General features: G+C 41.6%; 1 protein-coding gene across 2 annotated transcripts in view; it reads left to right on the top strand.

The window, feature by feature from the left end:
- The window catches only part of PPP2R3A (protein phosphatase 2, regulatory subunit B'', alpha), a 48,541-nt gene that overhangs the window by 6,436 nt on the left and 22,980 nt on the right, over positions 1 to 19,125 (top strand). Inside the window, exons 1-3 of one of the 2 annotated variants that reach the window (XM_010561143.1) lie at positions 7,438 to 7,780; positions 15,549 to 15,809; positions 18,097 to 18,200. In XM_010561143.1, the coding sequence (XP_010559445.1) occupies positions 7,649 to 7,780; positions 15,549 to 15,809; positions 18,097 to 18,200 (497 nt within the window). In that variant the 5' untranslated portion in view covers positions 7,438 to 7,648. Of the gene's footprint in view, positions 1 to 7,437; positions 7,781 to 15,548; positions 15,810 to 18,096; positions 18,201 to 19,125 lie in introns of those variants that run through there. The other variant, XM_010561142.1, reaches the window with a different exon arrangement.

Below are 19,125 nucleotides of genomic sequence, written 5' to 3'. Positions count from 1 at the left end.
ACATGCAGTTCCACCTTTGAGCTTGTTCCTTTCCTGCTGGTGCTCCTGTAGGCTGTTTGCTTGTGGTTTAAATGGGCCCTATATAACAGAGGGTAGAAACAATTTTTCAGCTAACTACTTTATTCCTGGGAGCAGGTATTGGACTGCCTCTCACCAGTTCAGTGAGAACTGAATGTTCCAGCTCTCCCTTTCCCATCTCTGAGCAGACTCCAACAGCCTTTGTTGTCCTCCTCATCACTAGTTCCTAAAGAGAGAGATTCTCCATGGCACAAAGGTCAGAATCTAGGAAGATTTAATTTTCTTTTCCCTGTCCCCAGTGCATAGAGTCATTGTAGAGTCTGCATTGCTTGTATCTCTCAAATGAGGAGTAGGTTTTCCCAGGAAAAAGGGTCTTTATAAGAGTCTGCTTTAGAGGGAAGCCAAGGCTGTCTGTCCAGCCCTCAGTGCTTTTCATCTGATAACAAGCACCAAATTTTCAGAACAACTTGGTGCCAAACTTCTGAGTGCACAGAAAGTATAGAGAGGGCTTCAGTTTCCAAAATCTTCCTTCCACATAGGCACTTTAAAAGTGCTCAGGCTGTAAGTGAACTTTAACAGCTTCTTCCAGTTGGAGCATGATGTGCCTGTCTTCAGAACTCCACTTTCCTGAAAGTACAGGTATTTGGTGCAATTCTGAAAGGGGTTAGGTGGGGTGTGTCTGACCCTAAATGACAGTGCTGAGATCTTTTTAGACTAGGTTCCCCAAGTATTTCTGATGTTTCTCTGGGCATCTTTGTTTACAGAAAATGGCGAGCATGACCTTGTCTGATATCTCCAGCAAGGAAAAAGAGTCTTTCCTCAAGGAGTGTAGAATTAAGCAGCTCCAAAAACTCTGAAGTGATCTCTTATAATAGCTATTCTTGCATTGTATATTACTTCACAAAATTTTCTAACTTGTGAACTTCAAAGAAAAATGTGTTTGATAAAGTGTGACACTGACTTTGTGGCAGTTTTTCTATAATACTTGAAAATTGGATGCATTTACACTGTCAAGTAGCTTATCAGTCTGGTCCCTTATCAGCTTCTGTTTCACTAGTCACCCACCTAGCCTGTGTGTTAGTTTGCTCCCAGCCTGCCTTCTGTGGACATCTAACATGTACCCATACTGCAAGAGCTCTTGTCTTCCATGTAGCACCACAACCGTTGCTTTGCATAGGTGCCTAGAACCAAAGATCACAAGAGAGGATAACTGGCTTGGGGACCCAGAGGAGCTGGAGGGGGCCTGGGCTGAGCACTGTGCAGTGTGGATGCAGCTGGTACCCTTCAGAGGGAGTTAGCCCTTAGCAGAGGGGGCAAAAGTCATCTGAACTGCTGGCTCTACACTTACTCTGAGGTTTGCTGTCATTTATAGTATAGATGTGGCCACAAGGCCTTCTCTAGGTATAGCATCTAAGGACTATGTCCATGTTCCTGGATAACTCTGGATCTGTCTGGAGCTCCATGTAGATTCTGATTCAGTATTGCACGTGTGCCTGAATGAGTATGTAAAGTATTTGTTATATTTTCTTAGGGCTCACAAAACTGTTATCAAATAGTTGCGCACATGCACAAAAACCCCCAGAGATCTAATATGGTGAAAACACAGTGTAGCTTTCATTTATGATGGTTGTGACAGTTTTATTATCCCTGAAATCCTAAGCAATGAAAAAGGAAAGGGAGAGCCACTTCAGACCGGACTGTTTGCTGTCTTAGTTGGCCTATCTGTGTTGAAATCTGTGCTAACTTGTATGGGCAACAGACTTTCCCTTTATCATAAAACCAACTAAGATTATCCACAGAGAACACTAGAATTACTTGCCTCTTCATTTTCAAAACCAAAATACTTAGAAACTAGGAAAAGAATACTAAGGAAGTCCATCAATTTTACGGAGCACGTAATGAGCGCATCATGCTTCTTTCAGGCAGGCCAGGAAGCATTGCATACTTTTAGACTGTCAAACATTTCCCGTTCTGAGATCCTGTTTTCCATTGCTTATCTCTAAAACTCCAACTATTTGTTTTAAAAGTTCCTGTTCTGTGTGTCTGTCTTTTAGGCTGATTTTTTTAATATGTTGGTTTTGAAATACAGTTCAGTGAAAACAGTTCAGTTGTCTGTTAGAGGCTAGCAAAAAAACCCCAACTATTTATCTGTATTTTTGTCTCTAGATAGGAGGGCAATAAGGAGTCGTGGATGGACTTGTAGGTGTGAGGGAAATGGGAGAAACTAGAACCAGTGAGTAGTGAAGAAGGTGGAGACGCGGCTGTTGGGATTCTCTGCCCTGATCTGCAGAAGTGATGAGTGTCAGGGGTTTTTTTTGGAAGGTAAAAGGTGCTACCTTTTGAGTAAAATGTCATCTAATGCAAAGTCCTTGGAAAAGTCAGTGGTGGATGTATTTGACCTTAACATCTTTGTGCCCTTGGTCTACCACCTGTACAGGATGGCTAATTTGACAGTGTTCATATTCAGTTAATGTTTGCAGAATACTTGGTACTCTAGTGAAAGTACCCTAGAAAAGTCTGGAAGAAACTTAGTCCTTCTGTTTTCAGAATCAAGTCTGAGTAGTGCAGGGCTCCGTTCCAAGTCCTACTCATGCGTTTTGTTTTGAGCTGTTGGATAAAGTTTGTGAAAAATTTTGAGAGCAGAGGCCAGGACTGGGGTTTGATACAAAAAGAGGCCTTTTTTTTTTTTTTTTTTTTTTGTCCTTCCTCTGTTGGGTATCTCTTCTCAAAAGGATTACTCATGGTGTAGTGAGCCAGCAAGAGCAGTCCTGCTTCCCATTTCTCTCTCTCCCCCATGCCTCTACTTCCTATTGCATGGTTCTGAATCTTTCTTTATACTGATTATGATGCTTGTATACAAGATAAAAATTTTAGTTAGGTTTGTTTTCTGCCAGTTTAGTAAGTGGAATTGCTCACACTGAGATCCAATGGGTGATACAACTGTTTCTGGACAGGGACTGTGGATCTCAGAACAGAGGGTTTACAGTTTGCAGGGCTGATAAATGGTTTGAGACCACCTTGTCTAACCACATTATCTCAGATGGTAGAGGCCTGAGTCAAGTACCCAGAGGCCATTCCCTGCTGCCACATGTTTCTTCTGGGCTGGCTCCAGGTATGTCTATCGGATGCTGCCTTGCCTGGATGACTGATAGGGTGGGTATTGCTGGGACTCTCAGAAGTGTTCCTAACTCACTGTGCTCTAAAACATTGTCCTGAGGCCATACATCTTGCTTTTTTGTATCAAAATGCCTATGTTGCATGCTTAACCAGGTGGCCCGAAGATGGCTCTAAGTAGAATTAAGACTTTTATAGTCATATAAAGTTAAGGTTGACCTGGCAACTTCATAATTCTGTATACTTCTTCATTTTGCAGATTTAATGATACTCTTATGAAGGTCTTGCGTGGGGCAATTAACTGTGAAAAGTGGCTTTTATAACATCATAATGACTTTAACTTTGTCATGAAATAATCACATTTTCTCAAAATGCATTCAAAATATAATGTAGAACTTTTTCTGGAAAATCAGCTTTCATCTTACATACATTACAAATTGTTTTGATCAGATATTGATAATATCTGTCAATTAAGCTATACACAATCTGCACTCTTTTCAAACATCAATTATTCATAACTTCTAAACCCAAATAGTAAAAAAAGGCTTTTTTGTTTGTTTGTTTGGTAATACTTATTGAGATAAATGAAAATAGTAAGTGAAACTTAAAATATCTCAGAATCAAAGATGACAGAGAAAAAAAAATTACATTAAAATAAAGAATTAAAAGAACCAATACCAAACAGTTAAGGACGTGTTCATGGTATGCAGGCACCTTTTTTAATCAGGGCAGATAACAGTCTCTGTGTGAAGTTGATTTATCTTGAAGTAAACATCTAAAGGTAGGTGAAACAAAGCCTAGGGATACTAGGGATACACATTGAGTTTTTCAGCCTCATTGTCTCTAAAACCAAGAAAAAAAAACCTGCTGGAGGAGTTTAATTTGTTTTGAAAACAGTTGTAGCTGGTGCCCTTCTCAGCTATGCAGAGTGCATTGAATTGTTGCAGCCAGGCTTTGGGATACAGCTAAGTCCTGGGATGGTTAAATCATCTTAATCTTTTAGGACTAAGCGTCCACCTTTAGGCACAGGTGAGATTCTATGTTCTGATGGCTAACAAAGGTAGTCAGACACCTCTTTAGATTTGACATCTCTCACCTTCATGCTTAAAACTGGGTCACTTGTAGCAAAGAGGGATTTCTAAATTTGACTGCAGTTTGTTCAGTTGATCTGTAGGGTGTTGATACCAGATTTTTCTGCTGTGGATTTTGTCTGGTTGATTTTAAAGCTGTTGGTACAAGATTCTCTTACTGTCAATTTTTCATAGTACTGTATAGTTATGTTTTTATTTATACCCACTTCATGTGTTTTGAGGCTACGAAGTACCATGCTAGGAACTTGCTATAGTGCAAAAAATTGGAATTCAGGCACAGCAAGCCTTGCCTCCAGATTACTTGTGTTTTTCCAGATTAGCAGTGGAAAAAAACCCAAACTTCTGGGACCTTTTGTGACTGGTTAATTTGTGAGTGAAAACTATGTGGCTGTTTTGGTTTTTTTTAAGTATCAGCTAGTGGTTGCTAGATTAATATGTCTCTTTCATGCATACATCTTTTAAAGCCCACTGTAGCTGGTCTGGATGCAGCTGTAGATATGAGAGGTTCTTTGGACTACATTTCCTCTGCAGTCTGTAAAAGGAGTGGCAATGTGTAAGCAGGGTGAGAGTTCAACTGAAGATGAAGTAAGTACACTTGCCACAGACAATTTAAAATAAATTGCCTTCTGACATGCTGCTATATGAGATGTGCAGGACTCTTGGTACAGTGGAGAATTGTGGGCTCTTTAGGCATTGCCTTAATGTTTAGAAAAAATTGTCAGAGTAAGAAAAACAAAACTTATTCCAAAACTGTTGCATATGGATCTGTGTGTCCTTCACTTGGTGGCAATTCCAGTTAAAGCATTCCTGCCTGCCTTTTCTGGGGGCTCCTTTTCTCATTCCCATCTCATCCTTCATATTCATTTGCAGGGCACATGGCAAAGTGGGCTGATGACGTTGTAATAACCTTGTGATTCTTCAAACTCATAGCTGTGAATATACATCTGGACTTCAGAGCTTTTTCAGTTCCCCGGTTGCACAGTTCAGACATAGCTACAGTGACCTGAAGGGACCAAACTATGATACATTCTTGTTCAAATCTTTTTCATAAAGAACTGGATTCCTGTCAGGACCCAGACTGGACAGACCAGGGAGTTGTGTTTAATTTGAAATGCCCTCGGGCTAAATTAAGGTGAAAGGACACCAAACGATCAGTTAAAGATTTTATTCATGACAGAAGCAAACTGAACTGGAGAGGTGTGGTAGTAGGTGGCAGGGTTTCTCACAACAGGAATTAGCATAAGACTACTTCTGTAAACTGTGTAACTGTATACATTAATTCAGGGAATAAGGAGATCCCTCCTGTTGAGTCACCAGGTTCAGAGCAGACCCCCTTGCTTTCCAGACTCCTCCTCAGAGAAGGGCCCAGGGGCGGCTGGATCCACTCTTAGTCTCAGACTTGGTCAACGGTTTATATCTTGAAACGGATGAGGTGTAGGGATTGTGGAAGAGGGAAGAGCGAAGAAGACAGAGAGAGAAAAAGGAGGAGAAAGTTTTCACCGGTCCTGGGTCCAGCGTTGGTTCAGTCAGCCAAGGTGTCCAGTCAGCTGAGGGGTCCAGTCCCAGTGGGTTTGCGCACCCGGGGCTTCAGTTGGTGTCCTTTTATCATCCTTGCCCCTCCTTCAGGCGGGCACCCAAATGCGTCAGGTTAATGAGCAGTTTGTGAGCCTTTGGGCTTGGGGGTCGTTTGTGGAGTAACTTCTCCTTCCCTGCAGACATGGCCATTGTTTGATCTTTGTATCAGAACAGCTTATCAGAACATGGAGCTGTGCACCCTCCAGCACGCCCTCCCCCTCCTGTTGCTGATGTCTGAGCTGATGGGCTTTTCACCTTGGTTCCTTGCTGTGCAGGGTTTGTCTTTTAAGCAGAACTTGCCCCACTACAATGTTTGAGACATTAACTTTTTCAGTCTCTCGCAATTCCATAGCCCAGGTTGTGGGGCTGATGATTGAGAAGCAACAGGAGAGAAAATAAACTTGGGGGTTTTGATACAGATTTATGAAGACATTAAAAAAATTCCTTTTGTGCGTGTCAGCTGGGAGTCTCTCTCCTTTAGTAAATAGCCTATTTAACTGCATAAGAGCAAATCTGTGATAAGAGCATCCTTTTGGATAGGCTGTTTCTGTGTCTATCTGTAGTCCAGTCAATTAAGTGATGCTGTATTTGAATTAACTGTGGGCCTTCTACAGCAAACCAGGAAAAGGACAGCAGGGGCACATGTCCAATAAAAGCTTTCTGTTTGTGAGGCTCAGTAAGATCTTTTCATTTCAAATGCAGTATCTTGATAAAAGCAAGCCCTACTAGCTAGAAATGGGATGCTATTCTGTGTTACGAAACTTGGAAAGTAAACTGGCAAAGTAGCTTGGACTTTCAAAGTCAAGTAGGGAAAGCAGGCCATGGGACTAGGTGTTTGTTAGTTTTGTGGAGTAAGAACTGGGTTTAGGCCTTTGTTCAGCACCATTGTCATGATAGAAGAGGGAGAACACACTTTTAACAAGGCTAGACAAAGTCTGGGCAAGAGTTTGAAGTCTACTTGGTCAAGGTTGTGCAGAGAAAGAGTAGACTTGTCCACTGAGAACTGCTTTGCCTTTGCCTTTTGAGAGTTTTGGGAAAAGTGAATAAAAAGAATGATGCATTTTGATGTCTTTATGAAACTATTTTAAGAACTGCTTTAGAATGCCTGAGCTTATTATCCAAGATCATCCTTATGTGCTTGCTTGGCATTAAAGAAAGTAGATGATTTGATTTTTCCAAGCAAGAAGGAAAAATTGATGTTTTTGAAAATTACAGCCTTTGGCCTAGAATGGGAACTAATGTTGATCTTTTGCTTCATCACCTCAGAAGCAGGGACCTCAAACCACTAGCATCATATGTGCACAGGCCTTGGCTGAGAGCATGTGGTTTAACTCTAGCAGAGTCTGATGCAAGTTTGCACCTCACGTTTCAGCACTGAAATACATAAAGTAAGAACTATGTTATGGGAAGATGGTATATTTAGCCACTTCTGCAGTGCATCTAATTTTAGCACTCTTGGTAGCGGTGGTGGGTGCTTCCTTTCCCATATTACCCCTGGCCTATTACAAGCCAAGGACAGATTGTCTGTCATGTAGCCAGCAGGGAAATAGATTCTGTTGTAGATCATGTTTCTCAATTAAAGTATTACAAGAAGGCAGAAGATCCTGGTGGTACTGAAAGATACTTTGAATATCAGTTAAAAAAAGTGAAGTTTGGCTTCAGGAGTGAGATAAAATCTCTAGATGTTGTCCTTGTGAAGAGAGAGAAGACGTAGTATGTTGAAGTCATTTGCCATTTTTTGCCTGTAAAAATCAAAACCAAGAAAGCAACGTGCTGGTCTTGACGTGGTCTCCTACAGAGTCCCTGTGCCCCTTCTGGAAGGGGCAACATCTGCTTAGGAGCTGACCAGGATGATGATCAAGGAGAGTTCTCTGCGGAGGGATCCAGACTTAGGAGGGGAGCTAGCTTTCCTTGCGAAGGGCTGTGACTTTGTTCTTCCATCTCGATTCAAGAGGAGGCTGAAGTCATTCCAACAGGCCCAGGTTTGAACACTTGGCATTTCTTTTTCTTTTTCTGTTGCTTTGTACTTTTTATTGGGTCAGAGAATCAAACTGTGTCCCCTCTAGGCATGTCTATTTGCAGAAAGTTATTTGCAGCTAGATACCAGCAGGTTTAAAAATAAACCTTCCAGGCTTAGATTGCAGAGTTAAAATGTCTTTGTAAACAAGGGGAAAAAATTAACAGCAAGGGCAGTGATTTAATAATAGGGAGGGGTAGTGTAAGACTATTAAACCTTTTCTGTGTTTCTTTGTACGAAAAACTCTATGGGATTGCTCTGAACGTCTCTTCTTGCATGTGGAACAACCACAACATTCTGCTGTATTTAGTGGGTTGTGCTCTCTACTGTACAAATTTGTGTGCAGACCAGCCTACCTGGCTTTGGCATTTGTGATTTTACCATCATGAGATGCTTGTGCTGTTTCCTGCTATCTCTGGGCTCTGGCTGAAGAAGATCATAGAATCATTTAGGTTGGAAAAGACCCTTAAGATCATGGAGATGTAGCCAAAGAAATGGCAATTGTACCAGAGCTATATTTCTTCGTAAATCCCAGCAGCTGTACTCACTTTTGGGGACAACTGGCAAAAGATTGGAGTAGTTTATGCTAGGACACCAAATGGGCATGTAGCCACCCCAGATTTACAGGGGGTCACAATATGCTGAAATTAGCCCATCTTGAGCTTCATCTATATTTAAATAAACGGTGACCCAGTGAGGAAGTTAAAAAGTTGAAATTATGAGCAGTGCAGCTATTCCCTAAGAAACAGCTATTAAAATTGTGCCAGAGTATATTGCGGTGCATTTTGTTTTCATGATTTCTGGTGACAGGTTAAAGTACGTATATGAGGTTAATCTCTGGAACGTGTTTTTTCACTCCCTAGAGGTGAATTGCATGAAGTAATAATGTGTAGTAATAGCTTGGGCAGGGACCATGAGCAATTTAGAAGATACTAACAAGAGCCATGCAGCACAGCTAAATTCACTTTCCAGAGTTAGTCTGATCACCTAAGGACATAATCAGGGTATGGTTTGCAGGGAGAGATAAGATCTAACAGACCAACTGGAAAAATTGACAAGCCTTTGGGACATGAGCCCTCCGCCTGGTCTGAAGTAGGAGCAGCGACCTTCACTATTAAATGCATGGAGAATAACTGCTCTGGGGCTGCAGATCCAAGGCAAGTGAACTAACGCAGTGGGCGATTCCAGCTGAAAAAAGATGGTCTGTCTTCCTCTTCCCTTTCTTCCAGTACTTGTTTCCTTTTGCTCCTTCCTCACCATGTGTCACCCCTGTCTTGCACTGGGCCCCACAGGCCTTTCTGTGAGCTGGCTTAACTGATAACATGGTAGAAGAATCATCCAGCAACACAGCTAAGTCTGTTTTCTGCCTTCCAAGTGGGTTAAATCGGTTCACAGAGGGGTCTGGTACACTCTGGAGCTGGGACTTAGTACACAGTGACAATATATATTTGGGGGTGGAGGACAGAGATGGGAGTTCTCCCACTTAGTGGTAGTGAGATGTTAATATTTGTGCCTTTTGGGGCTCTACCTTGTGGCTTGGGTGTGTTAGTGTGAGATGACCTGAGAGTAGAGGTAATTGGGCTCACTAAATGTAGAAAAAGGGCTAGCAGGAGGAAAGATGATAAGGCAGTGAGAGGGAGCACAGAGATGAGTGATAGGTAGTTTGTAGAACACATAGATGTTGGCCAGGAAGGCAAGGAAGAAGGTTTTTTGTAAAACCTGTATCTCTCTTTAGAGCTGTAAATTTCAGTTCTTGTGCTCATCTTTTGCAGGACTATTTATGGAAGGATCAGAGAGATTCCCATAGCAGTGTTGGTAGGAAGGGAGGTAGGGAAGTCTCTAATCCAACATCTCACTTGTAGGAAGACTAGGTCACATCAGCACTGGTTTTCTCCATGTCTTGAAAACTCCCCAAGGATAGGGATTCCCTCCACCCCCTTCCAGTGACCTCTTGCAGGGCTGTACTACCCTCAGTTAAATTCATCCTCCAGCCTAACCCTCCCAAGCTGTGGTTTATGGCTGTTGCCCCTTTTATACCATGTACTACTACAGAGTTTGGCTCTATCATCTCTGTAGCTGTGCTTCAAATAGCCAGGGTCAGGAGCACATGGCAGGAGAGACTGAGGGGCTGGGCCTGTTTAGCCAGGCAAAGAGGAAGCTATCTGATTTGCCTTCTGTAGATCTCTGTCCAGTCTCTCCCCATCCTTTTTGAAGTGAAGGCCCCAAACTGGTCACAGTAATCCAGATGCAGCCTCACTGCTGTCAGGCAGAGGAGATAATAACTTCGCATGTTCTTCTGGCCCTATTCCTAATGCAGTCTACTACATAGTTTGCCTTATTTGTAAATGGCCAATGCTGCAGGCTCATGTTCAGTCTGGTGCACACTATCTCCCCCACATCATTTTCAGCAGGGCTGTTGCTCAGCCAGTGGGTTCACAGCCTGAACCAATGCTTGGGGTTGCTGTACACAGGTGGAGAACTGGGTACCTTTTCTCATGGAAGTAGTTGAACAGATTGTCAAGGTCTCTTAACCTGAGGTGCTGCCTTTCATCATGCTAGCCTTCCCACTAGGTAAGTGTCATCTGCAGTCAGGACAGATGAGAGTTGCAGTGGTGCTTCTCTGAGGAGTGGGGGTTTATGCCCACTGTTGTCCTTCTGTCTGAATTAATTTGGGTGCACAGTGGTTGTTTTCTCCATGGAGTTTTCATGGAAGTATTTGGAGTGTGGGGTGAAGTATATCAGTCACGGAAAGGGCATGTGTAATATCTGTAGGCACATTTGTCACTAGAGGCATGCAAGGTCTGTATTTTCAAAACTCAACTGGATAAGGCCGTGAGGAACTTGATCCAGCCTTAGAGTTATTCCTGTGTCCCTTCCCACCTAAATCTTTTTGTGATTCTGTGTTGCTTAGGTAGAGTTTGTTTTCATTTTTGTTTTGCTGCAGTTGGACTTTGTTTCTGCTGGTGAGTTTACAATTTATAGTAGAAAAGATTCTATCCAGAAATGCATTTTCTCGTAGCCTCTCCTCTTCGTGCTGTTGGGAGCCATGTGCAGATGAACCTTTGCTGTTCTTACTGCCCTTAGAGATGGGTAAGAAAGAAGCAGCAGAAAGATACAATGATGGGAAAGGGCTTCAGGGAAGGAAAGGAAGAGAAAGTCTTGGGCAATAGATGCAAATCAGCTCTGGAGAACTGATGATCTTTGAGGATGGCTTGTGTCCAGTTACCATCAGACTTCAGTAAGACAGGAACTGTAAAAACTGGAAGGAGACGTTAAGTCAGCACTGTGGACTGTGAGAAACCAGGCTGAGTCACTGTACCCTAGAAAAGAGGATTACAGAATCCCATTTGGAAAAAAAACAAGAAACTGGTAAATTTATTATCTAGGATCCTGTTGGAGATTGGGTCCAGGAGGAAGGAGCAGAAAGCATTTGAGCACTTGATGTGATACTGCTTCCTTCTGTGGAGTTTTCTGCTGGGACTGGCAAGTCCCTGAGAGGCAAGCCTGGAGGGCAAAGGTTTAGTCTCTGTGCTTTGTTTGTGTAGCTACAATGAGGCTGTATTTCTCTCTGGTTTATTTATAATGCAGATGCCACTATTTTAGTCTGTCCATAAATAAATTGCATGACTGGCAAAAGATGATACAGCGGATAGACAGATTTTAGTTAAGGTAAATTACACTACGCTATGGAGCAGTGTTTAAAAACAAGCTTTAATCTCACCTTCCCCTTAGCAAAAAAAAAAAGTCTATTAGCTATTGGTAATAAAGATAAAAGATTTATTATAGTATTTGTAGTTTTCTTTCTTAGTTGTCCTTTCTGAAAATGCATGTCCCTGTTGGAAAAATGTGTTCCACTAAGCAAACAGCATTTAAGGTTAACTTTTTGCAATAAGAAATTGGTTTTTTCCAAGGAATTCCCACAGAATTTCTCCTCATATCACTTTTTTCGTTGGTTTTTGGTTTTGGTGGGTTTTTTTCGCAAATAGTTGTAATTAACTCCCTCTTTCTCCATAGTGGTCGACATCTGGTTATACCCATCCCAGACTATTAACTTGAAAGATTGTTTTAGGGAGCAAGATCCTCAAGAGCTGGTTGCTGCTTGTTGTTTTCTCTTGGTGGTGGTGTAGGCAGCTCACTTCTTACATGAGAAGGAAGAAGACAAAGTGCAAAAGTTTTATTTCTATTCCTGAAGTAGAATCTTCAGAAAAGAAGCCATCTATGAGCAATGCTTCCCCCTTGTTTGACTTGGACTGAGCAGGAGTTAGTGATTCAGTCTTACTGGGAAGGTCAGCTGCAAACTGATGTCTGAACTGCCTCCCTACTTGGAAGCTTAGCAGCATTCCTTGTATTTCTCCTATAGATGTCCAACCTTCTGGCTTGTGTTGTAGTCGTAGATCAGGAAATTACTGTAGATTCTGGGGTACTGAGTTGTGGCTTATGTGAGCTGGTACCAAGGGTTGCTGACTTTGACAGTACCTGGAAGAAAATGAGTTGTTCTGCTTTGCAGAAGGTGGAGGCCAGGTCGAAGTGGATGAGTTGTGTTACAGGATGATCAGCTGGAGTCTTGTGCTATATCGGGATGTATGTCATATACAGAAGAGGAGGAAAACGGCACAGTGCTGTTGTGGTAGTCTACTTTGGGGATGCCTCTTTGCCTTCTAAGAAAAAAAAAAACCCACAACAATTTTATCATTCTCTTGTACTGTAAGGGAAGGGGATATATTGTTAAAGTGAAGAGTCAGTGTCCTTTGAGAGAGCAATATGTTGGTTTGCTTCCTTTTGGTTTATGGACCTTTTCATTAAATTTGAATCATTTCTTCTAGTTCCTCATAGTCCTGACAGCTCGGAGGGCATGCATGCTTTGAAGAGATTAATGAGCAACAAACCTGTTTCTGAGAAGTGGGTCTTCAAGACAAACTGATGTTAAGTCCTATTATAGAAGTCAAGTGGCTGCAGTTGGCACTTTGTTGTCTGTTCCAGCTTTGCATTGTTTGTATGAATATGGTGCTGTGAGAAACCAGCAGGGATTTCCCCACTGTTGGAATCCAGAAAGTGAACTCTACTGAGTAGAGTTGTGTTGTGGCTGGAAAAGCCACTGGCTAGGCAGGGCAGACAGGGTGCAAGGCAGATGGTAAAAGAAGAAGTGGTGGTGTGTGTGAGTTCTCATCCAAGTCAAGTCACTAGCTTGACTTACACATCAAGGTCCGATTCACTGACCCACTGTTTCCCAGTCGGAATCTTCTTGAGAAAGCTTGTCTTGGGGACTTCTATTCACCCCTCTTGCTTAGCATCCCTTATTGAAGCAGAGAGTCATGGGGTGGGGGAGGATCTTCATCTACCTCTAACATGCAGCAGTGGCTGCTCTGGGACCATGTGCTCCCTTCCCAGGTGCATCCAGCCTGTCTGGGTTTTGCTGTTGTTAATCTGAGTAAAGAGCAAAAGGAAGCCAGGAGAAGGGTTTTCTTCTATTAAAGCAGTGAGCTGCTGCTCCTGAAGTGTGAGTGACCAGCTTCCACCCAGCTTAACCCTTGCCATCATTTCAGGTCACCTACCTGCATTGTCATACTGTGGGACAGAGTAACCAGGGCTGATGCTTACCCTGTCCCACAGCCCTCTTCAGCCCCAGTAGCACTTTGAGCCTCAGACCTGGCCCACTTTCAGCTCCAGCATCACTCAGGATCAGACACAAAGACGTGCAGTATGTGAGAGAGTAGGAAAAGTCAAGGAAGAATAGATTGTGGTAGGAATGGGAGGAAGAATAGATTGGGGTAACCAGTCTTATTCTCCAAAGGGTGAGAGCTAAATTGAGGATCATATGGACTCTGAATACTGGTATTGATAGAAGTCCTAAAGGCTGAAAGTAATCTTCAGCTTTTCTTGTATTGTAAGATACAGGAGAGGAGGACTTAAAGAAATGCAGGCTCCAGGTTGATGGGTTCTGTACAGAGCAGTTACAATACAAAAATATGCTTTGGCTGTCATATGTGTTCAAGCGTTCTTACTCCTGAAATGGGACAGCATTTGGGAGAAGGAAGAGGTCTTCCCCATTTAAAGAAAGAGCAGTGAAGCAGAGGAGTGAAGAGGAGGAAAATCCTTCCATCTCTTGTTTCACAGGTTTCTGAAGAATGGGTTATAAAGTATTCTAAACTGCAGGTAAAAACAGGGCTTAAGGAAGCTTTTACAATTCTCACTTCTTCACCTTCCTGAAAGCAAACCCATTCTAAGTTGGGGTATTCAGTATGTGTTAAGAAAAAACCTCCAAGTTTCTGGAAAATAATAAGGCAAAGAGCTTAGTCAGTTCATCATATACATTCTTCAGTATTTACTGAACTCAGACTTGGCTACTTTATCCTAAAACCATTTTGTTTTGAAGTAGTTAGAATAAACAAACTGAAAGTTGCAGCTGTATTTACTTGACTATTGCCTTATTAGCCTCTTACCACATATGTTGTTATATTAATAACAACTCTTGCATTTAAACTGTTGTGCAATAGGCAAACCTATCAGCTTTTCCCAAGAAAGTGTGTATTCATGGGGGAGCAGGGAATTTGTCATCCCTTGGCATTCCAGCATCTGAATTCTGCCACTTATACTGTAACTACTTTTCAAAGTTTAAAAAATATTCCCTCTTATCTCTGAAAAATTACCTATTTTAGGATCTCATTATGTACTTAAATAGAAATGCTGCCTTTTATGAAAAGTATTGATGTATAGGTAGAACTAGAAGATTGCAGAGATCCAATAGAAAGGTGATTTAGTGGGGTTCACCATATCAGCCACATGTTTATTAGAGGAGTGGTAGAACAGTAGAGCTAATGAAAAAAGAGGTGGTAGGCATGGGAGGAAAGACTAGCTTCAAACAGGCATGCAAAAGGCCTAGTTTAAATTCCCAGTTTTCTCCTTGTTTTTCAGCAAATGACATAGATGCTGATTCAGTGAAGCCTTTGAGTGCTTCGCCTGCAAAAGGACTCTTTCCGCTGGATTTGTGAACAGACCGTTTGCATTTTGCACTAACTCTGTGTGCTGTATCATGTGGGTGCCTAATGACAAACTGTGCTGGGTGCTCCTAATTCCTAATGTAAAAATTGTTTTGCCAGTACTTAGTACCTTGAACAAAATGAGGTCTTGGACTGTTGTAAGTTGGGCATAGAATAATAGGCTTCCTGAAATTTAGAAGACAGTCTTGCAAAGCTTTTCTTAATTTGTCTGTGAAGCAATACTTTGGCAAAACTAATTATGTTCCCAAGGGATGGAAAATGTCAATGTTATGAATGTAAGTTCACTCATACACGAGGCAAGACATTTGTCTGGGTGGATGTTCTAGTTCTAAGGGGAAATACTGAAGAGAAGATTTTGATGCTTTGCTGTTTATGGGGCAGAATGACAACACTATGACCAGCGTGAGAAGAAATAGCATTGTCCTTGTTCTATGGTATTGCTGAATTGCAGATTGTGTGTACTCTTGTGGTTCAATAGTATGTCATAATCCACAGCTACATACATAAAACGCACAGAAACTACATAAAAGCAGATGTGACGTATCCTAAATTTGCAATGTTTGATATTGCAGAAATTTTTTAATTGGCTACTTAAGACATGCATTTTTATCCCTGTGCTATAATTTAACGATTGGTGGGTTTTAATTTTTTCCTAAGCATGGGGAGCACCAACTATTTTCTCCTGCTTGGTATGCCATGCTGTTAAAAAGTATTTGTTGTGAATTATATTTTCAGGTTCAAAATAAACAAGAGAAGAAACCTGGAACTTCATCCACAGTCCCTTTGAACGCTGCGGTTAGCCCTTGCACTCTTCTGCCTGTGAATAAAGCCACCAGCAGTACCCCTTTATCGATAAACATTCCACGTTTCTACTTCCCTAAAGGACTTCCGAATGTCTGCACTAATCATGAAGAAATCATTGCCAGGATTGAAGAAGCCTTTACAGAGTTTGAAGATGAGAAAGCAAACATCTGTGAAATGGGAAAAATTGCTAAGGTAACTGTTCTTTAGGTTTCTCATTTTTTTGAGAGAAACACTGAAACTAAAACTAATAAAGTATCTCATAGCTGTTCTCATTTTCAGTGAAAAAAGAACCAATATCCTTTTGCTCTGAATGTTTTTGCTAAGGTTAAGAAAATAGAAAAAAAAAAAAGAGCCAAGTTTGCTGTTTGTCACATCTGATGTGTATGCTCTTTCTTGCTCTGATCTGCAAAATGGTACTTTCAGATTTCTTACCAAATACAAATTTCCTTTTTGTTTTCTGTTCCTCCATAGTTATGCTCAGAAAGTAGCAGAAACTTAGTCTGCCTCTGTGGCTTCAGGTAGTGTCAGCTACCTTCTTTATGGTTAGCTGTCCCACTAATCTGGACATGATCTGTGTATGCTGTTGCAGTGTCACTTGAGAAAGCAGTTTTGAACCTATGCCTCTTTGGGCATAGGAGAGGGAAATGCTTAGTCAGCCCTCAGCCACTGAGATGTGTATGTTCAATATCCATAATGCAGGTGTCAGCAGACGTGGAGTTGTTACAGTCTGCTAATGAGTTCCTGGCTTCAGGGAACAAAACACAGCACTTGTGTGGGAGCATGATGCAGTTGGGTGGTTCTATTTTGCTCTCCTTCAACCATGATTTTTACTAATGCTGATCTAAAACTAGCAGTTGTCAGACACATCTCATATGTTCAGCTTGCCCTGAATGCATCTTTGGCACTGTAGATTGAGCAATGGTCTGTCCAAGAGGAGCACTTGTTTTCCAAGAAGGAAGATTTTTCTGGAAGAAGAGACTAGGTTGGTTTTTTGTTTCTTTGTTTTTAGAGGAATTGAGTGGCATTATTTGTAAACCATGTCTGAAAACAAAACTTAAACAGAAAAACTTCTTTGCTTGACCAAAAAAAGGTTTGAAACTGATTTTATGACAAGACAGGCAACTGTGTGTGGCCTGTCATGTTCAAACTGGGAAAAGCAGGAGGGTGGTGTAGAAGAGACCTCTGCTTTTGTCTGGTCTCTGCATCTGTGTCTACATGGATGTGTTCCATGCCATTTAGCTATTGTAAGGCTTGCTTCTGTACCATGGGGTTATTGATAATGGTACCAGTTTCGGGGATCTGAAATAAATGCTGGAGAAGCTACACAAAGAAAATAGCAGGAAGTAAATGTAACTCTTTCCTCAGATTAGCTAAACAGCTGTAGAAGTACAGTCACCTGACACAGGGATGGCTAACTCCAAAAGCAGTTCTTACGCTGATTGGGGTTCCCAAAGGAACATGCAGGCCCAGACAAAAAGTTGAAAATGGACTTGCAGGATGGTCTTGCTTAATAGAAGAGGTGAAGGAGGCTTTGTGGGGAAAGCAGAAATGATGCTTCAACTACTTCTTCAAAATGGTCTTCCTTCCATTTGGTGTGATATCCTTCTTGCCTGTGCCTGGCCTGAATCAGCTGCACTCCTACTCCCTCCAAGGCCTTTTTGCAGATGTTCTGATACCTTGTCTGAAGTCGTGAAGGTGGCTGGAAAGATCTTTGTGGTAAAGAGGAGGTTTCTTGAAGGTGTCAGCAGCTGGATGTTTGAAGCCATTTTCAAGCCTGCTTTTCTGAGGCATTACAGAGTACAAAATGCTTGAGCTTTTATTGATTACTATTCTGAAAGCTAGCAGCCTCTGCAAAGGCTAGCTAAAAAGTTGTGTTCAGGGAGTCCTTTTGCTGTTATCAGCCTCTTTCAATTTGTGCTTTCATTTTTTTGTTATCCTGCTGAGATCTAGCAGTGTTGGGAAGATGGACTGTTCTGGGTGGAAGGCACTGCACTGAAAACTATGGATAGGAACTATTTGTCCTTCAAGCATTTAATCATTAATTGTCTATAATTAGAATTGAAGTTCCCTTGCTGTCAATGAGAAGAAGTCAGCCCATACAGAGAATGGATCATCCTTTTCTAAGATACATCAGTGAGGTAGCTCATGCAAGTGCTCTTCTGGAAGGAGGTGCCTGTGTCTCTCCACTTCACTTTGCAGGGAGTCTTGCTAAACAGAGCTTAAGAGCGTGATAGTCTCTGATCCTTTTCCTAGCCTGACAGGATATATTTCTCAGCTACTTAAAAAGGCATATGACAAAGTAGAAAGTTATTAGTGGATTCTGAGCCTTGGCCTACAGTAAATAGCTTTTTGACTAACCTGTATGCCCTTACTGCTTTATTTCCCTTATGTAAAAGTCTTAGTGGGAAATTTGGTATGTAAACAAGCAGGCTCTTGTGACTGCTTTTGTATTCCGTTTTGTTCTGGTGTTTCATTACAGATATGTGGCTGCCCGCTCTACTGGAAAGCACCTATGTTCAGTGCATCAGGAGGAGAAAGGACAGGATGTGTATCTGTACACTCATTTGTATCCATGTGGAGAAAGTGAGTACAGCAAATGCAAAATTCTCTTTCTGGAAAAAGAGAACAGCCTGCCATAGAAGTTGGAGGGGTGGTTTGTTGTTGTTGGTTTTGGTTTGGGGGGGGTTTTGCAGGGTTTTTTGTTTGTGTTTTTTTGTGTTTGTTTCTTTCCTTCTACCAGACTTTTCAAATCATTTTCTCTTCTTTAGAATAAAATAAATGGCTTAATCTCTTTCAGCTTAAGTTTTCTTCCCCAAAACTCCCTGAACACTTGTTTCCATGCTGCATCAAGAAACTTTGAAGCAATTGTATAGATGATGAGACATTTTGGTCTGGTTGGCATACAAAATACATGAACACACTCCATAGAAATATGTCAGCTATTCTGCGATAACTGATAGATGTCAGTGGATTTTGGATATATTTATCTTAGGCCTTACTGCTGCTACGCTAGTGCACTAAGCAAGTGCCCTTTGGGAATGGGGAAAGGAGCCATGTGATAATGTTATAGGACAGGAAGAAGGAATGTAAAATAAAGAAGAAGCATACAAGTGGATATTCTGGGAGCTTTAATAGTTATTACCCTCCTCAAGCATGCTGTATAATAAATCTGTGGCGTTTGACAGCCACTTCCATGTACCATTGTAAAGGCTTCTTTTTGAAATTAAGAGCTCTGGATATGTTGTATCTGGAGTCAGAGGTGTGACGTGGAAGAGACTTGCTCTCTTGCCTAATGTTTTTCCCTCCAGGGCAATTCAGGCTGTAGTTTACTTTGTGAAACACCTGAGCAATGTCTCCATCTCGTATCTAGAGTTCTAATTTTTGACTTAATGGTTGCTCTTCAGATTCTTGAAGTAGCCTTTAACCCTGAGTCTCCAAAGTATTTCCTGTGATAATATTGTCAAAACATCTTCTAGTTACTCTGGCAAAATTGCAAAAAGTTAGGGTG

The sequence above is a fragment of the Haliaeetus leucocephalus genome, unplaced genomic scaffold (assembly GCF_000737465.1).
Source record: "Haliaeetus leucocephalus isolate CR32 unplaced genomic scaffold, Haliaeetus_leucocephalus-4.0 Scaffold143, whole genome shotgun sequence".
In the NCBI taxonomy this organism is placed as follows: domain Eukaryota; kingdom Metazoa; phylum Chordata; class Aves; order Accipitriformes; family Accipitridae; genus Haliaeetus; species Haliaeetus leucocephalus.
The sequence above is the reverse complement of the archived record's forward strand: the minus strand, read 5'-3'. Positions and strand labels throughout refer to the sequence as shown.